Here is a 21258-nt window from a genome sequence, read left to right as displayed (position 1 = left end):
ACCCCCTCCGGCCCCATCCCACATATGTTCGGCTTCCAGCCTTCCAGATCCTGTTTCACGCTGAGACACTAATGCCATGAGAATTTCATGCTATGCAAGGCATGTGACAGGAACTGGTGCTGGGAACAAATTCTTAAAGAAACAAATTGAGTGAGCCTGTCCAAAACTCAGGACCTCATCCTGCACACCGAGGTCAGGCCTCCGTTAGCAGCCACCCTTCACTCCCAGGACACATCTGCTTGGATCCAAAACTGACATCCCAGCCACAGGGCCAGGAGCCAAGGATGTTCAGAGCATGGCTAAGAATATGAAGCTGCTCTACAGGGAAAATATCCCAAATCTGTGCACCTCCCATCATTTAACTCTACCACGTCTTGGCTCCAAACGTCTTCACCACATCCTCTCCGCTAACTACATATACTGTGAGAAGTCATCTGTAAAAAACAGTGCTGAGGTTCTGATGCAAGCTTTGTTTCCCTTTCTGTTGTCCCTCTGTGCTTGGATGCCAGGGATTGCATTCAACATACAGCAGGTTGCCCCACTGCACTTCCTCCTCCTCTTCCCAGGTGGTCACAGCTCCACTGCACCCTGGGCATCTGCTAGAGACCTGCCAGGCTCGGGGCCGCTCCAGCCCAGCATAAGACACACATTGCTGGGGTCTGCAACACATTTTCCTTCATGCTGGGAGTAATGCAGAGAGATGCAGAATCTAGCAGCCTCTCTCCCACTCTTAAAATGTGTAAAAAATCTAAAGCATGGGCAGGCAGGCCCCACTCCAGCTTAAAGCCTTGGACTTTAAGGGGATGGACTTAGATTAGGCACTTTGGATGTCTACTTAAGAAAAGAATCATTATCTCTCATTAACTGTCTCATAGAGCTGGGAAAATCGAGATAGGGAATAATTGGAAGATTGTTTTGACACGCCAGAAGGATCTCCCATCACATTGCTTTACATTGAACATTGTAAACTGATGCTCTTCTTGTCAGCTGTGCAGAAACACCCCGTAAGCTCTCAGAGGCCATGCAAGGAGCCCTCTGAAGAAGCAGAGCTGATGGCTGCACAGTTCCCAGCTGGAGCTCTCTCCCTTGATCTCCCCCCTGTATGCTCTGGAAGGACGACAGCAGTATGCCAGGCCCAATTCCTGAGCTAGAGGTCAGCCTGAAAAGGATCTCAGTGAGGCCAGCCCAAGGAATGACCATACGGAGAAGAAATGGAGAAATGAAGTGTTTTGCAATAAAGTGTTTTGCCCGGACTGGAGCAAATGTCAGGGAGCCAGGCTGCCAAGACAGGGTGGTACCTGACAAGTGGCTCTGTTCCAGGCTGAGACACAGCAACCAGCCAGGGTGGCCCAAAGGAAGATCTGGCCTGCTCTACCCGCACTGAGGCAGGTACCCTCATGATGTCTGCCTATGGCTAGCACCCCAAACCCAAAAAAAACCCTGCTCAATCAGGATACAGCTACTCCTCCAACAGTCCTGTACACACACCTGCTCCAGTGATATTCAGGTAACCATGGGGCACTGCCACGCATAACTGGTACAGCTTCAGCAGAAGCACTGCGCTTGCAGCTTTCTTGCCAGCATAAAAAGATCTGCAACAGATTTTTCCTTCCTCTTTCTCTGTGCCGTCCTTACCCAGCCCCATGCTGAACTCCACAGGCGTCAGGTATCCATTATTGTTCTGCTCCAAGCTGTCAAAAACAGTCTCCAGCTGCTCAAGCGTTAGGGGGAGTTCACTCTGAAGCCGCTGCAGAGAGAAAAAGAGCAAACAAAATGAAGGCATGACGGAAGGCTTCCCCGTGACCTGCTCTGTCTCTGCTGGACCCAGCTTTCTGTGCCCTGGCTAGGATGAGACAGTTTGGGATGTGCCTGAGTCACACCACAAGCGCCCGTTTGAGCCCACTGATAAAGCTCTCCATCACCTGGTGATCCAACCAGGCCTGCAGAGAGCGAGCTCCGGGTTCTGTTGTTTGAAGGGAGCTCATCCCTCTTCCAGCCCCACTTCAGCCTCCAGCTCACTGCCTGCCTCCACCCAGCCCTGCCCAGGCTCTACCCAAGGGTGGCTGTGCCTTCTGCAGACACTGCTGCTCCAGGGGAGCTCCGTGGGCACATCAGGTCCCAGCTCCACCTCTTCAGCCAGAAAGAGAGCACAGACTGGTGATCTAGGACTCAGGGTGTCTGCGTTCAGCTCCTAGCTCTTGCAGGAAACCTTGCAGATCACAAGCAAAACGTTCAGTCTGTAGCAGAGAGTTAGCTTCCTTCTGTCATCTGTCTGTTGGGATTGCATCATTATTCCCGCTACGCAGACAAGGAACAGGGAGATTTCCCTTTGTAATACATGTGCAGAGTACACAGTGCCAAGGGGTTTCCAAAGAAGCTTCCAAATAACATGAGGTCTGGGCCAAAAACCCATCACCATCCATTAAAAACTCAGCTTTAGATAAAGCTTAAGAAATATTTATTAACGTCAGTATACAGAATGAGGCATCGCGCAACCCATGAGTCAAAAGTCAAACCAGGATTTGTTTACTAAACTGGACTTGCCAAATGTTAATCAGAGACTGAGAAAGAGATGGGACAGGAGAAAAACAGCCCACATGTAACCTTCCTGATAAAACGTTAAAGCAAAAAGCACAAAGAAAGCGAGATTCTGTTAACACGGGCTGTTTTGAACAAAAAGCAGCAGAATGCATTATACCAGAGCAAAAAAATATTCAGGCTTAAAGAGAATGTCTGAGATAAGGCTTCAGCTATGTTTGAGACAAAAACAAAAGTTAGAGTGTTTCTTTTTTGTTGCTGTTAAAAGACTGGTGGGCTTGTTGTTGTTTATAGTGGTGTTATTTTGTTTTTTAAATAAACCAAAGATTTTTTCCCCAGATTTCCCATCCATCGCATGCTTAACGTTTGTAGGATCTGTTGCAATTTTTTTAATTATATGCATTCCTTACAAATTTGGGATTGCAGTCCCAGGAATTCCCAAGGGGTACACGGCCTCCCCAGGAGTTTTGGCAGCCAGCTGTGGCAGAGCCTGGCTCGCAGGAAGGCAGACACGTGCACGCCCATGCCTGCCAAAGGATAAGATATGCCACGTTCTCCCCCCTTCTGGCCCCCCATGCCTTTACAGCTCCTCCCAGGAAAGGGGATGGATTTTTTTCCCTCACCTGCATGTCCAGCTTGGTGATAAAGCCCTTCTCATCCTTGTCACACAGCTGGAAGAGCTCCCTTGCCTTTTTGAGCATCTCCACCTCCACCTCTTCCAACGCAGTCGTTCGGCTGGAAGGAGAAGCAGCAGGAGTCACCTCACCCTCCTCGGCCCCCTCCTCGTCTGCTTCCCAGTGGACGTATCTCAGGCACGAACCCCTCCGCTTCTCCATCTTGTCAGAGCTTTCTCCCCCAGGGCAGGGGCAAATGGAAGAGCTGTGGGGCAGGAAACAGAAAGCCCAGTCAAACGTCACCCTCCACTTCTTACCACCGCATCACCTGGTTGCGCGCCTTGCTGCTCTGATGGCTGATATTCAGCACCTGTGTCTGCTACCCAGCAGAAAGCTGTGGGTTTGGGACACAGAGAGGTGGCAGAGGTACGTGCTGGATATGACACGGGCACAACTGGGCTTGCCACGCGGCTGTAACCCTCCGTGCTGTGCGCTGAGAGCAGGGCCAGCTCCTTGCCCACGATGCTTCCCTCTGCTCTGCATTCCTCTGGCATCAGCACGAGCTCTGCCTCCTCCTGCTGCTTTTTTGTGCAGACCTGCACCACAGCTGCACGAGCCCAGAGCAGGACAACAAAGGCAGTGAGGAGGAAGATCTGTGCAGGCGATGGAGGAAGGAGGAAAAGGATCGCCTCTCCCACCCAGACCCCATATCTGACTTCCCAGCGCTGGCATTTTCTTGTTAACACTTCCCCAACAGTAACTCTATCTTCTTCTGTGGTACCACAGCGCAAAAAGAAAGGTCTGAACATTCCTATACTTGGACATAAGATGGGAAAAAATTAATAAGCTGGGCACTCCTGCCCTTTTTGCCTCTGTTTTGAGCTCATAAACTGCCAAACAGAATTTTAATCTGAAATGTTCACCTTTGTAGGAAGGAAACCACACAATTATGGAGACATTTCAGATGCCAAAGAAAATAATTCCCATTATTTACATGCACATGAAACAGAACAGCTAAGAGAGCACCCCTGTAAGCACAGCAGGGGGACTGTAAAGATGCATACAACGCATCCCTACCCCGACCCACCTTCCGACCTGCTGAGCCCACCACGTAACGCTCTCCAGGCAGCTTTTCTTCAGCACCACCACCGCATTTTTAAGCCCTGTTGCACCAGTTGCTTTAGGCGTCTCCTGCAGCAGCTCTGTGCTCTGCCCTGCAGGGCAGAAGCGAGCTGTGCAAGCAGGCTGACAGCAGATTTAAACGGTGCTAGCCACGAGGGCTTGGGTTTTTTGTTTGTGAAACCTCCAAGGAATTAAAAGCCGTGTACAGATGCAGCGATAACGAGCGACTCGACTCTGTTTGTACCCTCAGTACGTCGGGACGATAAAGAACTTGTTGGCCTGGAAGAATGTCACCACGCAAGAACTGTATGAAACTAATACAAAGGGAGAAGGCGATTATGCACCATGCTATGTGACTCCATTCATTACTGCCGCTTGGTGAGCCAGAGGGTTGTTCTGCTTCACAGAACGAGCAGAATGCTTTGCTCCCTCTCTCAAATCGGTATTTTTTCTGGGCATCTCTACTTAGTGTCACTTGAAACAATATTTACTTGAAACTCTGCAGAGGACTGCCTACAGACTGGGAGCATTATGTGTTTCAGGTCAAGCAGCCATCCCTGGCAAGCAGGGAACAGAGCTGGACTCAAGCTTTGGGGAGCAGCGCTGGGGAAAGAAAGCATGAGAAGTCAGACCTGTAAGAGGAAAAAAATACCTAAATATCTTTAGCTGCATGGAATTTACAGGTGTCTGTGGTGAGAAGTCAGAGAGCCACACTGATGAATGGTAATTACTGGTGGCCATGGGCTACCTTGCTAAACCTTTCTGCCAGACCCATTTATTCCACAAGGAAGTTCAAAGCAAGAGCCCTGACAGGACTGAGGGAAAGAAAAGAAAGGAACAATATGGAAAAGCATGAATAAGAAAAAAGTTTTCTAAAACTTCCCACTAAGAGACACTGATGCCACCAGAAGATTTTACTTTTTTGCTAGCAGCGCCATAGTTTGTGTTTCAACAGCAACCCAGGGCAACCCAGCCAGACAACATCTCCCCAGCCCTGCTGCAGCCACCAAAAGGCTGCACAAGGAGGATGCTCTGCTCTCTCTCAGAGACTTGTTTGCAAGCTGCAATCAGAAGCATTACATCCCCACCTCTAGCATCTCCCCATTTTATCAAAAGCCCAGCCATATTGTAGCTCCCAAATCCTAGTGGAGCTAAAAGCCTCTTCATTAGAGGAGCACGGGCAAAAGTCTGAAAGGATTGGACTCCTACATGTGAGAAACCAAGCCCATTAATTCAACATCGAGAGGACAGAGTCTCTTGTTCAAGCCGTTTCAGGTGGCTTGAAGCCAGATGTGGCTCTCCACGTTGAAATGGCACTACCAGAAGATGTACAGCCATAAGAACACCTGCAGTGGGTCGCAGCAGAGTTCATCCAGCCCAAACCACCACCAACGCCCCCAGAAGGTGGAAGGGTTGGGACCTGATGGCACCACCGAGCTCCAGCCGCCCCGGCCCGCTGGAAGCCACCTCTGCGTGTCACATCCTGCTGCTCCCTCTTCCCTCACCCAAGGGGTCTGAGACGGTCCTTGGGACCTGTGCATTACACCTAGAAGCAAACACGGATCAGCTCAGGGAAAGCACAGGAGAACCCCGACGGACAGTAAGGAAAACCAACACTGGGTGCTTTTCCACGCACAGGCAACTCAGGCCAGTCTTACACATATTTTAACCACTCGAGGCATAAACTGTAGTTTGTCTTGTGCAAAGCTGGGTCAGAAAAACAGCTGGGTCTGCTGGGCAAGGCCTCCTCCGGGGAAATCACAAGACCTGAACCTCAGTCCTGACTCAGCCTGCCATATGGCCCTGGGTAAGTCATGTCACCTGCCCATGCCCGCAGCGCTGTCCTCCCCGCCGCTGCGAGGCCGGGCCTGGTGCTTCATTTTAAGACTGTTCCTGGAGATCAATAATTACACATGAAACTCGAGCAGCAGAATAGTTCCAAAGACTCGCAGATGAAGACAAAGAAAAAAGAAATGAAGATAAAACTTGGAAGGCCTGCAGATTTCAACAAAAAGAACAAACCCAAGGTGCTTTTCCTGCAGGGGGGAGATGCTCCTCTCAGGATATTTTTACAAGGTCCTGGTTTCCAATTTATTCTCTCAGAAAGCCTTTTTCTGTAGCAGTAAGCAGTGTTAGAGAGGTAAAGAAAAGTCATTACTCCAACACAGTCGACAGCCAAGCCCTTATCTGTGTGACCATGAGGACTGAGCACACATGACAATTTTGTTCATTTTTCTCAGCCCAATGACAAGGAGGAAAGGAAAGGGGGAAGCCCAGCCAAATTCCCCACAGCTGGTCCTCGGCTGACCTCCGCCACCGGCAGGGCATTGTGCAGGCACTGGACACGCAGCATTCCTAGCAGCCCTGCCAGAAGCGGGGCAATGAATCAACAGTTAACAAAGGGAAAGCTAAGGACAACTGGATAAGTGGCTTACCAGGATTACGGAGCAAGTCTGGTGCTTGGGGCCTGCGGAGCTACGAAGGACAGCAGGGTTTTGTGTTCCTGTACCACTATTTTTTGGTGACATTGTGGCAGAAGGGAATTTTAAAGGAGATTCTTTATAGGTATGCAGGAAGTGTCCCAGGTGTACAACAAAACAAAGCGTTCAGATACCTGCTGGGAAGTTTCGAAGAGGAGATCCTGTGTGTCTCTGCCTAAAACAATATTATCGGAAATGAAAAAACCCACCCTCATACTAAAGCCAAACAGCAACGCCAGTTCTTGAAGCAGGTCAGAAGAACACACCCTGTCATTTCTACTCCTCCTGCAGACAAAGAGCCCGGCAACTTTAAAGGAAGCCCAGCACCAGAAATGCCAGAGAAGTGATGTTAGGGGCAGCGAGGTGCCCGGGACAATGGTGTGCTGCAGGCAGACCGCCTGCTCTCCAAGCAGAGCCCACAAAAAGAGGCTTGGCAGGATCAGGCCCATGCGAGGAGCCCACCCAGCAGCACACACAGGCTTGTGCACGAATGCTCCAGCAATTCAGCCTTGACCTTCTCCGGGTGCTCAGACAGTGCAGACCGAGATGCTGCAGCTCAGCGCCTTCACTTGCTCACGGACCGGGAGCGTCACTCGGGAGCACCAGCTAACAAGCAGGATTTCAAAGAAAGGGTCAATAAAAGCTTTATGGGTCCGTATATCATTTTGCATCAAACACGTGCCGCTTGCTCTGTTTATTCTGCCTTCCCTTCCCTCCCGCTCTTTGGAAAGCCAGTAATTGCTGTAAAAACAGTGCTCCTCGTAGGGCACAGTCCCCTCTGCAGGTGACGAGGCTCTCAGGTTTTATAGCACCGTGCGACTCGGTGATCTCACATATTTACAGCGATTATCATTACTCACACACGTTTACAAGTATCCTCACTGTGTGCAAAAGGCACATATTATGAGGGATGACTGAATGACAGCCAGGCAAGTCTCTCCGATCAGGCGAACGTGGAGGAGAAGCCCTGCCAGAGAACGCCACCAACCCCGTGTCGAGCGAGGCCCCACGCAGGCTGAAATTTCCAAAAGCTGCTCCAAGGAACCGGGCGCCCATTTGGTGGAAGCTGTTTTAACAGGCTCTGCCACAGCCTCTGAAAAGGCTGGGAGGAGAGCAGGAAGAAAAGAGTTATTTCTCAGCGTACTTTGTACAAAATTAACTTTACTCTCTCCCTTCTATAGGAAATTTGCTCCCATTGTTTGGGATCTGTTTGGGTGGTTGTTGGGTTCTCCCTTCCCAAAGGGAACGGCAGGAAAAGAAATACATTGAAAAATTAGAAAAACACCGATTGTTTTATGAGGCTTTTTTCCTTAAAAAACTAAGAACCCACACACACGCCCTGGGCCGAGCGCCTGCAATCAGGTGTAATATCTCGAGCTACACTTCATGCACGCTCTCTCTCTCCTTTAATTGCCTGCACTCGATTGTATCCCTTTAAGGGAACAGGAACGAATCCAGGAACCTTTGTGTTGTTTATTCAGCGGGAGATTAGCCCAGCCTGATAGCTGTGAGCTAACCCGTGTGGCAATATCGATGGGTGACTTCACCGTGGGATGTGCCGGGAAGATAAGGAGGTATATCCCAGCACCACGGACTGCAGGAATGGGCTCCCTCACTCACGGCAGCATCTTGGAAAACGCGCTCTGCTCCAGTTCAGCACTTCCCTCACCTCAAACAGGAACTCGTTTTTTATGACTTGCCACGCCAACCTCTTGAACTTTGTCAGAGAAACCTGCCGTGAAGAAACCTGCTGCTCGCCCCGATCTGCGTCCAGCTGGAGACAGTTCTCTGCTTTATTTCAAGACGTGAGCACAAATGAACTTCCTGAGCTGCGCTCGGGGCTGCCTTCTCAGCTTCTCAGTCCGACACCGCAGCAGAAAGCACCGACACGCCAGGAGTCATCACAGCAACATCTCCAGGTGTCCACGACATCCCCAGACCGTATCCTTTCCCCAGGAGATGGTCACAAATGCACCATCTCATCACGCCCACGCTCTGCCCCTCTGCCTTACCTATGGCCAGCCAGGGACACTCGTCAGCTGTCACGCTGGCCGTGTCACCCTGCTGGCACCGCAAACACCGCGGGCGTGTGTTTGCTCTGGAACCGCTCCTGCTAGCCGGGGTTTTGGCCTTTGTTGGGTTGTTTTTCTTGGGGAGAGGGAGAGAAAGCATCAGTTTTTCCTCCAGCAGTGTTTGGGCCGAGAGTTAATTCTCAGCAATTAAAAGCTAAATCCAAAACACATTTTTTCCATAAACAGCTAACGGTCTAGGATGTGTCAATGTAACTAGTATGCAGCTGATTTTCCAGAAAATAAAGAACAAGCCCGCAACAAGACATGACAAACAGCAATAGCCAGCTTAATAGCAAGTCATTTTTAAAAATTTCTTCACTTTATAAAGTCTTTCAAGTTTCCCCAAACTTTTTTTTTTTTTTAATGAGACAAAGCAGAACATTGCAACATCCCAAACAGTGCAACGTAAGGATTCATCTCACACACCCCAACGGCAGAGGAGTGGAAAAACCCCACATTAGACCCTTCAGTGTCACGAAGAAGTCACTGCACTTCCACGGATTGGAGCTCTCACTGCACAGCCACAAAGGACACAATTATCCGGCAGAAAGTAAATATCACTCACTCAGTCAAGTGGAGAAGGCCCTGAGAGGTATCAAGTTTCTCGTTGATGCCACTGCCGTTAATGTTCCACCACAAGTATGTGGTTGCTAGAGGACAGGGGCAATCAGCTCGAGCCCAGCAGTTGAGAAGGACAGGGTATTTTACCCGTGTCGAGGTAACACAATCTTTATTCCCCGCTGAGCACTGCCGGCAGCGCTGCGAAGCTGAAGGTCGGTGCTTTGAGCACAGCAGTCGGGAGGCAGATTGCACCTCGGGGCTTTCAAAGAGTTTTTGCAGGAGAAGACATCAATCCAGAGAAGCTCCTCGGCGCCTTGAATGGAACATCACTGCCGATTTCCTCCGAGCTCCGCTGCCTTGAGCAAGGGGAGCCCTCAGTCCTCTGCTGGTGACAAGCCACATGCACCCTCTCGGTGTCCTCGGAGTACTTGAAGGGCAAAAATGTATTATCCAGGGGCAGATTTTTGCTTGATAAATGGATGAAAGGTCCTAAAGGATACACAAAAGCTTTGAATGCAGAAATTTGTTTTTACGGAGTCATGCACGTAACCAATGCCTGAATGGCAGAGATGGTAAAGAACTGTCCCCAGTCACTGCCATCTCGGAGAGGAGAATTCGGGAGCCTCAGCTGAAACTGGGTGGTGCACACAAAGCACAAGGAAGCACTTCTTCATGCGCTGTTGAAGCGTGGAACTCCCTAACACAGGATGCCAGGGATGTCATACGCATCCACGGGCTGCAGAAGTGGTTAGTTTTTCCTTCCTGAGTTTGTCCACAAAGGGCTGTTATAAAAAATCTCTCTTTTTATCTCAGAGAAATCTCTGAGCCACAAGCAACCACCAGAGCGTACTAGGGACGTTTTGTTCTGCATTTATGATGGGAAGAGGAGGGTACCTGCTATCAGCTGCTGTTGAATACATGATGCTGGTTCAGCCTGGCCATTCCTCTAGCTGGATCCCAATCTTGTTGCCACTTCTTCATTAAATTTCCTGATAGCTGTCCACTCTTCTGGGCTCAAGCCCCTCCTGACCAGCTGCAAGGTTCCTCAGCAACTTTGCCCTCTTTGCACAAAGGCTAAAAATCCCGTGACAATCCTATCCCGGGTGACTGGCACGCTTCTCCCCAGGACTGGGGAAAGCTTTTTTTGTTTAACATCCTTGACCTTGAAATTATCCTTCTACAAACAAAAATCAACAGCCTAATGCTGTCCTCCAACAGTTCCCTCACCACACACACAGCAGACCAGAACAGCAGACCAGCAGGCCCCTTTTGAAGGAGAACCTCTGCTCTGCTCACACTGCTCACTGGACACATTTCTTCTCCATCTGAGCCAGCAAGCTCTCTGCAGGATGCAACAAACTCCTCCAGAGGGCTACAGCTACAGGGGGTGCGTGAAGTTGAACCATTTTTTCCTCACCCAAGGCAACCCATCTCCAGTCTGTTGAGAACTGGACAGGGCGATCTCACCGCCCTTATCATTTCTGGGTTGTATGTTAGCAATAGGACCGGGGAGAGAAGTTTCACCTCGCCGCGCTCAATCTGCAAAGCGCACTTCAAGGACAAAAACCCTTTGCAAAGATTAACAAGTGGGAGAGGATTTCTGGAGAGCGCAGCCCCCCGAGGAGCCTGTGGCTGGCACTGTATCGGTTTCGCCCACGAGCAATGCATGGGGCCCACGGACAGTTTGACCTTCCTGCAAATGCTGCTGAAACAACAAACACAGCTGGGGGAAGCCGATTTCCGAGAAGCCCATTAACCCGTTCCCTGCCCCTCCAAACCGCCCGCATCGCTGCTGCGTGACACCTGGGTGGGACCCCCGGCTGGGACCCCCTGGGTAACAGAGGGTGTAGAGGCACAGGCTCGGCCCTTCTGCCAGCTACGGAGGTGCTGGCAGTGCTACACACCTTCCCTGAAATGCCGCAGTAACCTGGAAAATGCTCACTGGAAAGGGATGAAACCCGTTCCCTGGGCACAGACACCTCCTGGCTGTCAGGCCACACAAAAAGTCTTGGTTCCAGGGAGTCACTGCTCCCGCTTCCTCCCCATAGAGAAGAGAGGATCCGCTCTGAACGCCCAGGAGCTCTGGGCTCTCCCACGAGGTACCAGAAGTGTCCTTTCCCTTTCTCTCACAGAGGGCACAATCCCAAGAAATCCCCGGAAAGCCTCGGAGTGCCACGAGACGGAAACACGGTGTTTTAAGCAGCCGCAAGCCCTGAACCACTCCTCCAGAACAACACGTGCACCGGGGAGCGTAAGGAGCGAACACCACAAGGAATGTTCTTAAAGAATAATTCTAAACTTGCACAAAGCATGCAGAAGAAAAGCCTTAGTTTTCCATCTAGCCAGCTCACGACACCTGTTTCATAAGGAAACAGCACAGTCCCACATACTGTAAGCTCATCCTGCTTTTTCTTTTGCTCTGGAAAACATAACTATAGCAGTGATCGCTCCAAATCCACAGTTCCAAAGCCACAGAGCCACTAGAATTAGCTAAGCGACCTGCAAAATCTTGTCAAAACTGAAAGCAAGTGTTTTCAGCACAACACTCACAAAGACACTGGGTAACCTGAAAAAAAATAAAATGAAAAATGACCCATCTGCTAATTATGTGTCTCCAGCTCTTCCACACCGATCAACACATTTCCCCCTGCCCCGGGAGCAGTGTCCTTTTCCTGCGGGCACACGGCGTGCCCCTGCAGGCAGCGGGTCCGTCCGTCCCCACTCTGCTTCCTTAAAGCAAAAGCAGGAAGTCAGAGCAGAAAGTCCCGAGGCAGAAACCGCCGAGACACAGCGACTTGCTAACTCCTTCAGTCTTCCTTCTGCTCAAGTAATTCCTTGCCTAAGAGAGGCTCCCTGCACCTCCTTTCCCCTCTTACACAGCCTCCTCTCCTCTCTCCCGGCGGCCGTCCCCAAATACCTCCAGCAGCGGGACGGTGTCGTTCCCCTTCCCTGCAGCCGGCAGTGCTCCACAGCAAAAAGCCAGGGAAGAAATGACACCGCCACTGTAAACAGAGGATCAGAGCAGGTCCAAGCGAGGAGGTGTGGTTTGCAACGCTCCCCACGCGTCTCATCCCCCTTCCAGCAGAGGCTAGCAGCAGTCACTTGGGAAAGCAGCACAAGAAATCTTGCCGTTATGTTCCCCGGGCAAATTCCTCATAACCCTGTCTCACACACAGCTGGGAAGAAGGGCTCGTTTCCGAGCTGCCACAGAAGCACTGCTCTCTCGTCCCGTGCTGACCTTACGGGCACAGCTGGAGCTCCTCGGGGAAGGCACGCAGCTTGCTGCCTACCTCCTGTCCCGCTTCAACAAGGACCAGGCTGGAAACTGTCCCCGGGAATCCTGCCTTGAATTTGATTCCACTTGTACGTCGCTGGCTACTGCCTGCTTCCCAAAGAGAGCTTGGGAGAAAGGCACAGTGAGGCAGAGGGCTACGGTGCAAGGAGCAGCTTCCCAGAGCACAGCAGGACGTACCCCAGCGGTGGGACGTGCACCACGGGACCTCCTCAGCGAAGCAGCCCGAGATGCCACCACCCTCTGTCCCAGCACTAGCCGGAGTGCTCCTGCATCCCACAGCCCCACCAAAAGGAACCAAAGCCCTCTGTCAGTTTGGGTGAACGATGGTGAGGGGGTTTGTCGCTCACAGGCAGCTCCAGCTGCATCACCTCCCCTCAGTGACAAGGGGTGACAAAGGAAGGAAAAGCGAGCGCAGTGAGACCCCAGTGTGCCAACTCTTCATCACTCGGCATGGTTTCATCCCCTTTGCTCACCCCCAGCCCTAACACCCCTTTGCACCAGCCTCAAGGACACTCTCTGCCCAACAAACAGCTTTTGCTGTGCAAGTCACCATGAGGAGCAAACCCTTTTTTCCACCTGTTTGCCACTGAGAAGTCTCTGGCTGGCACCTGATCAGCAGAGACCTCATCAGCCTATGGGCTGTGAAGGGGGAGCTCCAGACGGCCCCATCCTCCCAGCAGCAAGCAATGAGGGGATCCACAGGAAGCAAAGGCAGAGGTGGGTCCTTCCTCGTGTGTTTTTCCTCCCTTAGAGGAGGGTAGGAGCACAACCGGACAAGAACGCCTCCCTGCAGTCCCATGGATGAGACGACAAAATGAGGAGGAAAGGCTCCACACAAGCCATCTCTAAAGCGTGGCAGTTCCTCAGCTCCACAGCCCGAAGCACCACAAGGCCCCTTTGCTCCCTGCAGCCAGCTCTCCCAAGAGGGCTCTGCTGCAGGACGGCAGCCCTGCTCCCCTCCAAATAGCACTTCCACGGCTCCACTCCTCTCCTCCCTGGCTTTGCCTCAGCCCCAGGACCACGCACGCTTGGGGCAGGCTCCAGCAGTGCAGCCGAGGCATAAAAAAATCATACCGAGTGAGTTACCTGCCTCTGAGCTGGGGAATTTACTCACCAGTTTGTTTAGTGTTGGTGCAGAGGTGACGCTTAACACTGAGCCGTGGTTCCCGCTTGCACACCTCGATTCAGCTGGGGCGCTGCTAACACAGCACCAAGGAGGCACCTCGGGGCCTGCCTCCTCTCTAGTCTCCTCCTGGAGCCTTTATAAAGCCGCTTCTAGTACTGACCGCGACAAAAAGCTTATTAAACAACAACAACAGAAAAAAAGCATCTTGGAGACACGTTAACGAATCTTTAGCATTATACAGGTAAAGGTCAGGGAACACAAAAGTTATGGTTCCCATAGTGATGCTAATTCAGCCATACTGCATGTCCTGTGCATTCAGTTGTATGCGCTGAAAAGAAAAAGCCTTCATCCACTGCTGCCAGGAAGGTTTCTCATTTCCTAAAGACACTTGAATACCACCCCACCACACGTCCATTGTTCAGAGAAGTGGATTTTCAGATCAGATTGGATTAAGCCAATCTAAGCATTGTAGCAGCCTCCCCAGAGCTGGGGCAATCCAAGGGCTCTCGAGCACAATTACAGACTGCGTGTTACTCGCCCAGCCTGAAGAGAGAAGAGAGACCCAGGCGTCAGAGCAGGGTGAGTCACCAAACCGCAGCCTGCACTGATCCTGCACCTGGATGGGGGACCCTGCACAAGGAGAGAGGGGAGAGAATAACCAGCCAACCCCCAGTGCACCCATAGCTAGGACGTGTGAATCCATTTCTACAAACACCAACTTGTTTGACACCAACGGCGTGAAACATCCCCCTGCCTAGCAGCCCACCTCACAAGTTCAAAAACGGGAGGCGAGCAGCATCACCACAGGAAGGCAGAAAGAAGGGGACCAACAAAACAGAGAGAAATGTATTTTTCCATATTAATATCACTCGGTGAATCCTCTTAGCTGACGCTGTGTTCTTCCAAGGCAGTGCTCTCCTCCTGCAGCAGCTGTTTGCCCACTGCAGCTTCTCTCTCCCCTCATGCAGGTGATGCAGAAAGGGAATGGTGAGCACACCTCAGCTGGATTAGCTGTCTGCAATTTAAACCAGCTAAAGGAATCGTGTTGAAAGCAGGATTGAGTTAAGTGTAATAGCAGAGGCTTGTTCACTTCCCTCCCTGCGGATCCGTCCTTTAAGACCAAGGATCCCCCGTACGGGAGAAGAGGCCCGGAGCGGTTGCCACACGTCACAGCAGATAATGATACACCAACCCTAAGCTGGCAAGAGCTATTTATGGGATCATCGTGAATGAACCGCTGCCACGTTGACCTCTCTCCAGCACAAATCCGTGTTGCTGTGCTTGCTGACGAGCTCCTGACATCTTATCTTTATGTTTTACATAAAGCCCACACCGCTCTTCCCAGAGCCAATAACTACAAGTGACGCATTTGCATTTAGCGGCTTAGAGTGAGCAACCCGATTTGCATTGGAAGCAAAAGACTTTTTTGTGCCATAGGAAACGCATTAAATCAAAGGGTTTTGTGCATCTGTGTGGAGCAGGGGATTATTCCTCTGGCAGTGTGTCTAAATGCCAGTTTGGGAGGGAGGGAAGGAGGGTGGAAGAGAAACCTTGCAAACTCCTATAAGAGGCAAAGAGGGGGAAGAGGAGGGAAGGAAGCTCTCACGCACAGTAGCAAAGAAGCAGCATGCATTTGCAGGGGCATCACTGTTTGTCCTTTTTCCCTCCAACAAATCCAAATTCTTTCCCGAGTTCCCACGGGACAGCCCTGTTTAGACCACCCCGAGCTCTGCAGGCCCACTGCTTGCAGCGCTGCAGCTGCAGCCCTCAGCAGCACAGCAGCACACAGCAGAGGTCCTTCTGCCTGCAGAGCCCCCGGGTGGCTGTTCCCTCACTCACAGCCCTCAGGCCTTGCTGTCGCCATCCCTGGGGGCACAACCACACCGCTGTCACACCCACCTTGCCTCCTGGGCTCTGGCGTCAAGCCTCCACGCTGCCTGGAGGCGAGGCCTGGCGGTTCCTCAGGGCTGCGCGAGCCCTGGCTGGTGGTTAGCCGCACCTGCCAAGGGTAACAAGGAGTTATTTGGGCACAGTTTATCTTATCTGAGCAATGACGCGCGCCTTCCTCCTTGGGCAAAGCTCAGGAGCTCGGTGTCTGCTCCAGGAGGGCGGCTGGACAAAGGCCAGCGTCCAGGAGGAGGCCTGTGGTGATTCACAGCACAGAGGGAAGGCCAGCCCGCTCCGCAGGGCAGCCTGTCCCACCTGCCAAACAACACGGATATTTGCATTTGGCCCACAAGCGAAAGCGAGGTGGAAAATGTCTCGGCAGTGTTTGCACACTTCATCCCTTCACCTCAGCTGCCCCGGGCACGCTCACGCAGCTCACTTGCTCTAGACGCAGCGCAGCCGCGCTAGTCCTCGCCGGCAGATAAGGCCCGGGCCGGCTGATGGTGTTTTTCTGGGAGTCAGACCATTTGTCTGCAGAGGAGATTTCCAAATCCGTCACACTGCCAACCCACAGGCCGCCCACAGCTTGGATGAGCTCAGTCTCCTCTTCTCCGTGTTACAGAGGGGAAACTAAGCCAGATAAAAGCCCTGCTTGGAGATGTTTTGCTGAGCGTGGCGGAGCATTCAGCATATTCAGCTACTGCAACAGCGAGGGCCGTCAAGGTTTCCTGCAGTAAGTATCAGTTGAGCCTCCTTGCACCTCTCCCAAGCCCCCACACTGACTTTTTCTGGATTATTCCCTAACAGTTTGTTTTCCTCCACCTTTCAGGGAAGCGTGGCAGATAGCAGATGTAGCACCCTGCTCCTGCAATCCGCCAGCACGCACAGACCCCGGCGACTTGAACCCCAGCTGCACTCCTACAGCTCCCTGCACATGCCCTTAGACTGGCTCACACAGCTCCCTCCTGGCTAACTGCTTTAATTACACCTTGAGCATGGGTCCCTAACACTGCACAGCCTAAACATGTCACATCTTTATTTTTTACACCACCTGGATAGCAGTCTTAGACCCCAAAGGCCTACAGATATATCCTACTTGTTATTCGTTTGAAGAGCATGAGATAGGAATCGGTGAACGGCTGGGTACTGTTACCTTGATTGCACAGCTCCAGCAGCAGGAGTGGATGTTTTCAAACCTTCACAGCTTTGCTTTGGCCTTCAACCTGCACACATGCTGAAGGCTAATTCTTTCAAAAAGCTGCAGAAGAGGTCTTACGAGCTGCCTTTATTCGTTCTTTCATTTCCTCTTCAGGAACACAGGTTGCCTTGCCCCATGTTACCTTTCATGCTTTGAACGCTGACATCTTCCCACTTGCCTGACCTTCCCAGCATTACAAGCTCAGGCCAGCCCTGTACTGTCACAGCAGACCTCAGGAGGTTCAGGACTCCTGGTTACATGTATAGAGGTCTCCTGCCATCCTCAGGACAACACCACATGCACCTGTAGGACTTTTAGTTTTGTGTGATTGTTACACATCCTCCCGAATCAGGCAGTCTCTTCCACGTGGACAGGACCATTATCTTGTGCAGAAAAGCCATACAGTCTTGTACCAGCACAGAGATTAAGGCTAAAAGCAGACACACAACAACTCCTCCTTTGGATGACATCTCTGCTAAAGAGATGCTCTTCAAGCACACATTTCACTGTCCATTATCCCAACTGTAGCCCGACTAGATAGAAAGAAGGGATGTTACAAGCCTCTTCCTTCTCGATCTTAGGACTTGGCAGATGTTCCCCTAGTTATGCCAATCAGCTAAGAGCACTGCACCCTTTCAGTGCACTGCACCATACACCGCTTCCTTCAAAACAACCCCACGATTAAAGTCACTCTCTAACAACACAAGACAATCCTTGCCCCCGCTTTAGTGCTCTACGACACAAGGTAAGAGGAAAACCCTTGGTTAAAATGTCCACAGGGCTTCCCAACCACTTTGCCCCAACCCGAATGAAGCATGGGAAAGATAACCAAGGCTCCAGACATCATTTGAAAAGTCACAGTACCACAACCCGTAACAGCCATTAACATCAGGTTTGGCATCATTTTCTCCCAAAGCTTACACAGTTTGTTATTCCGCTTGAAATGCTTAGGTCCTGCAGTCAGGCGAATTCAAGCATTTCTGGCAGCTTATACGGAGACACAGAAATATCCACAACAACCAGAAATATCTAAGGCAGATCAGCATGAGAAAACAAATTAATAACACCACTTTCAAAAAAAAAAAAAAAAAAAGCCAACACTTAAGTCATCCCATGGCACTTTTTTTTTTTTTTTTTTAATGTCTGCCTGGTGATTTTCAAACACTTAGGGCTGCCAAACTTTGTGAACATATGGCCCGAGAAGAGCACATTGTGCTTGTTACTGCAGCAGAAGTGTACAGGGAACATTTAGTGAACCCACCTCAGTGCTCCCTGAACAGCTGCAGAGGTCAGGTTTGCTTAGCAGCATGTGTAATTAGGTCCATGCACAGTGAAAGCCATCTCGAGATCTGCCAAGAAAGGTTTTAGACTGCAGGATGGGGGAAAGAGAAAACTGTTAGGAAAATACTAAGAGAGGCAACTGGAACAACACTGAGCGGGAGTATCTCCATTTCAAGCTGCTGGGCTATGCCGTACCGCAACGGGACCACAGCGACAAAGGACAGAGCCTTACTGTTTCAACACTGCTCTTTGGGTGCTACAACAAAACGGATCCTTTGGGATTCAGATTTGTGAAGTAAAACAAATATTTCCACCTTAGCCTTTATATGGACAACAAGCAACTGTGTCTGGCAGGAACAGGGAAGATGCTTCTTTGCTCAGTGGAAGAAAACACACTTATTACGGCTGAAGTTTCTTGTCACTGTCTTTAAAACCAAGATGAGCTCCTGCAAGCAGGCAAAGAGAGGTGGGAGGATTCAGTCCCCAGGGCAGCCTTATCAAATCAAAAAGATTTAGGCAGTGAATAACATGTGGGCTATATTATGGAAACCAAACCTAGTTTACTGTACATGAGGATCGATATCTGCAAAACTCTCTGACCATGAAGAACGCAGTGCCAGGAGCTGTGCCTATTTGATTTATGTTACTTGTCAATTGAACCTCATCCCATTAGTTTATTCTCTGAGGCTGCCTAGCAAAGTCACAAGTAACAGCAGACCCCATCGATGCCTACAGACTGCTGAAGACAACCACACACAGAGCCCTCATCTGCAATACAACTTTCAGACCAGTAGATGAAAGTCTTGATTCATTATATGCACCGAATTGGGACTGGGGGTTGTCCTATTTGATAAGGACAAACAAAACAGGCAAGCAGACTTTCCAGACACTTTCTGGTACCCAGCTTAGCTTGCCACTGTCAGCAGAAAGACAAAAAGAATGATACCCTGAAGAATGATACCCCTCTCTGATCTAGCACAGGGATTCCCATAGCTCTCGGCAGGTGAATATGCATGTTTGTATGTATATACCTGCTTATATAATCCTCATAAATAAATATAGCTTGAGAACATGAAAAGTAAGGTTAGAATTGCTCCTGAACCTGGATAAAGCAAGCCTAGAAGCTACCAGTTTTCCGAGAGTCCCAACAACCACCGTCTCCCTCAGAATAAGTACGGATTTAGTAGGTCACGTTTAAACAAGGAAATTGTATTTTGATTATCATGTCTCCTCAGGACATTCCTGAGCATAGCCATTTCTCTCTATCTGAGGCAGGCAATCACTGGCCTCTTTTTCCCCTTGCTGTTTCAGGAAGTCCTACAGGAAGGATCTGAGGTTTCATACACAAGTTCACCGAAGTGCAGCCCATGCTCACGGGACGTTAAAGAGAAAGATGTTGCAGTCTGAAGGTAAGGCTTTCCCTTTTGGGAGGGAAAGCTCTGGAATCTCTTCAAAAGGGAAGGAGAAGCACTAATGTAGTTGCTAGAGAGACTCTTGGCATCCCTGCTGCACAAGAGCCACAGAGGCCCAGTGTCATCTGCACCTGGATCTGGGCAAGAAAGAACAGAGGGTGATGGAAAAAAAAAAAAAAAAAAAAAAGAGAGAGAGAGAAAATAAAAGATCTTCATTCAGTTCAGTCACTTGCATACAAGACCAAGGTCCCTGGGCTGTAAGCTCCTAATTTCTAAGGAGCCTGCAGGCTACAGAGCAACAGAGGGGGGAGAAGGCAAAGGGGGAGCAGCTCCCGAGCCCAGAGGCACCAGGACCGTGCTCCCCATTGCCCAGCCACGGCTGCAGCTATACCTTCAGAAGCAGCATTTGGTCAGGGAGGAGGTTTCGTGAAGGAATGCGAATCCATCCCCATCTTTCACTAGCGAGAGACTCCCGACAGCTGGGGAAGAGGCGGATATGGAGCTCTGAGCACACAGGGACATTCGCAGCAGGCAGCAAGCCCTCGGCTCGCAGCTCCCCTCTCCTTGCTGCCTCCTCAACAAACGCACCGCAGAGCCGGGGAGCTCCTGCGAAGGAGCAGAGCCGGGCTGTGCAGGTAGGGAGGACAGCGTGGCGAGGGGACAGCACGGAGCGGGGACAGCACCACGAAGAGGGGAGGGCAGCACGCAGGGCCGCCAGGTCAACCTGCCGGAGGGGGCAAAATGGCGGGCGGGGAGGGGGGCGGCCGGCCCGGCTCGGGGCGGGCACCGGCAGCTCCCGGGCGGCTCCATGGAGGACCCGTTCCCGTTCACCCCCTCCCGGCCCCACAGAGCCCCCCTCCCCGGCTCGGAGCTCCGGCCGGCGCTGCCCGCCCCGCCAAGCCCCCCGCGCCTCGCCGCTTACCGGGTCCGGCAAAGGGGAGCGCAGCGGGCACCTGCGGCTCTGCCCGGGGAGAAGGGAGCCCAGGGCAGCGCTGGGGGCCCGCAGCCGAGGCACTGGGGCTGCCCCGGGGGGCGAGGTGGGGCCGGGGCTCGCCGCCTTCAGGCGCTCCCCCGCCGGGGCCCGAGCCGGCTGGTGGAGAAATAAAAACTTGGCAGGCTCAGGGCAGCGGGTTGTGGCGCTCCGTTCTGCCGCCACTGAAGGCGAGACCGCCGCTTGCTTCGTCAGCTGCACGCTGTGCTGGTAATTAGGAGAGTTGAAGTTCCGCTCAGAAGGCTGGGAAAGATACAGAGGGCGAGCCCTGCAGCCCCAGCAGGCACCTGCAGCAGCAAAAAACCACCCCATGTGGGTTTTGGTCCGCCTCAGCGGCTGCAGCCCAAGCCGAGCAGCGATGCACACAGAGCTTGTGGGCTCACAGCGAGGAGAGCGAGCCCCTGGCTTGCCCCAACACCAAATGGGTCAGCCTCTGCCGGCCCCAGCTGGGCACGACCCCGGGCAGATCACAGCTCAGTGCTCCAGCCCTTGGCTCTCCCCCAGCTGGGTACGTAACAGCCGCTGCTCGAAGCATTCACTGCCACCATGGGGAAAACAGACGTGAGGGTCAGTTCCTCGAGGGAGAATTTTGCAGTTTAGACCTGTGCAAGGCCTCCTTGCACACCTGTAGCTCCCCTAGGATGGTGCTTAACCCATCTTGGGAGCCAGGAGCTACCCAGA

At 51.6% G+C, this 21258-nt stretch overlaps 1 protein-coding gene across 1 annotated transcript in view; it reads right to left on the bottom strand.

The window, feature by feature from the left end:
• Positions 1 to 21237, bottom strand: part of CRACR2B (calcium release activated channel regulator 2B) — a 41750-nt gene extending 20513 nt beyond the window's left edge. The window contains exons 1-4 of the mRNA XM_082761005.1: positions 20509 to 21237; positions 15708 to 15807; positions 3162 to 3417; positions 1636 to 1747 (exon numbers count right to left, since the gene is read on the bottom strand). Coding sequence (XP_082617131.1) covers positions 1636 to 1747; positions 3162 to 3374 — 325 coding nt within the window. The 5' untranslated portion in view covers positions 3375 to 3417; positions 15708 to 15807; positions 20509 to 21237. The remainder of the gene's footprint in view (positions 1 to 1635; positions 1748 to 3161; positions 3418 to 15707; positions 15808 to 20508) is intronic.
• Positions 21238 to 21258: the final 21 nt, after the last annotated feature.

The sequence above is a fragment of the Aythya marila genome (assembly GCF_965140915.1).
Source record: "Aythya marila genome assembly, chromosome: 5".
In the NCBI taxonomy this organism is placed as follows: Eukaryota; Metazoa; Chordata; class Aves; order Anseriformes; family Anatidae; genus Aythya; species Aythya marila.
Note: the sequence above shows the minus strand (reverse complement) of the source record. Positions and strands in the feature narration are given on the sequence as shown.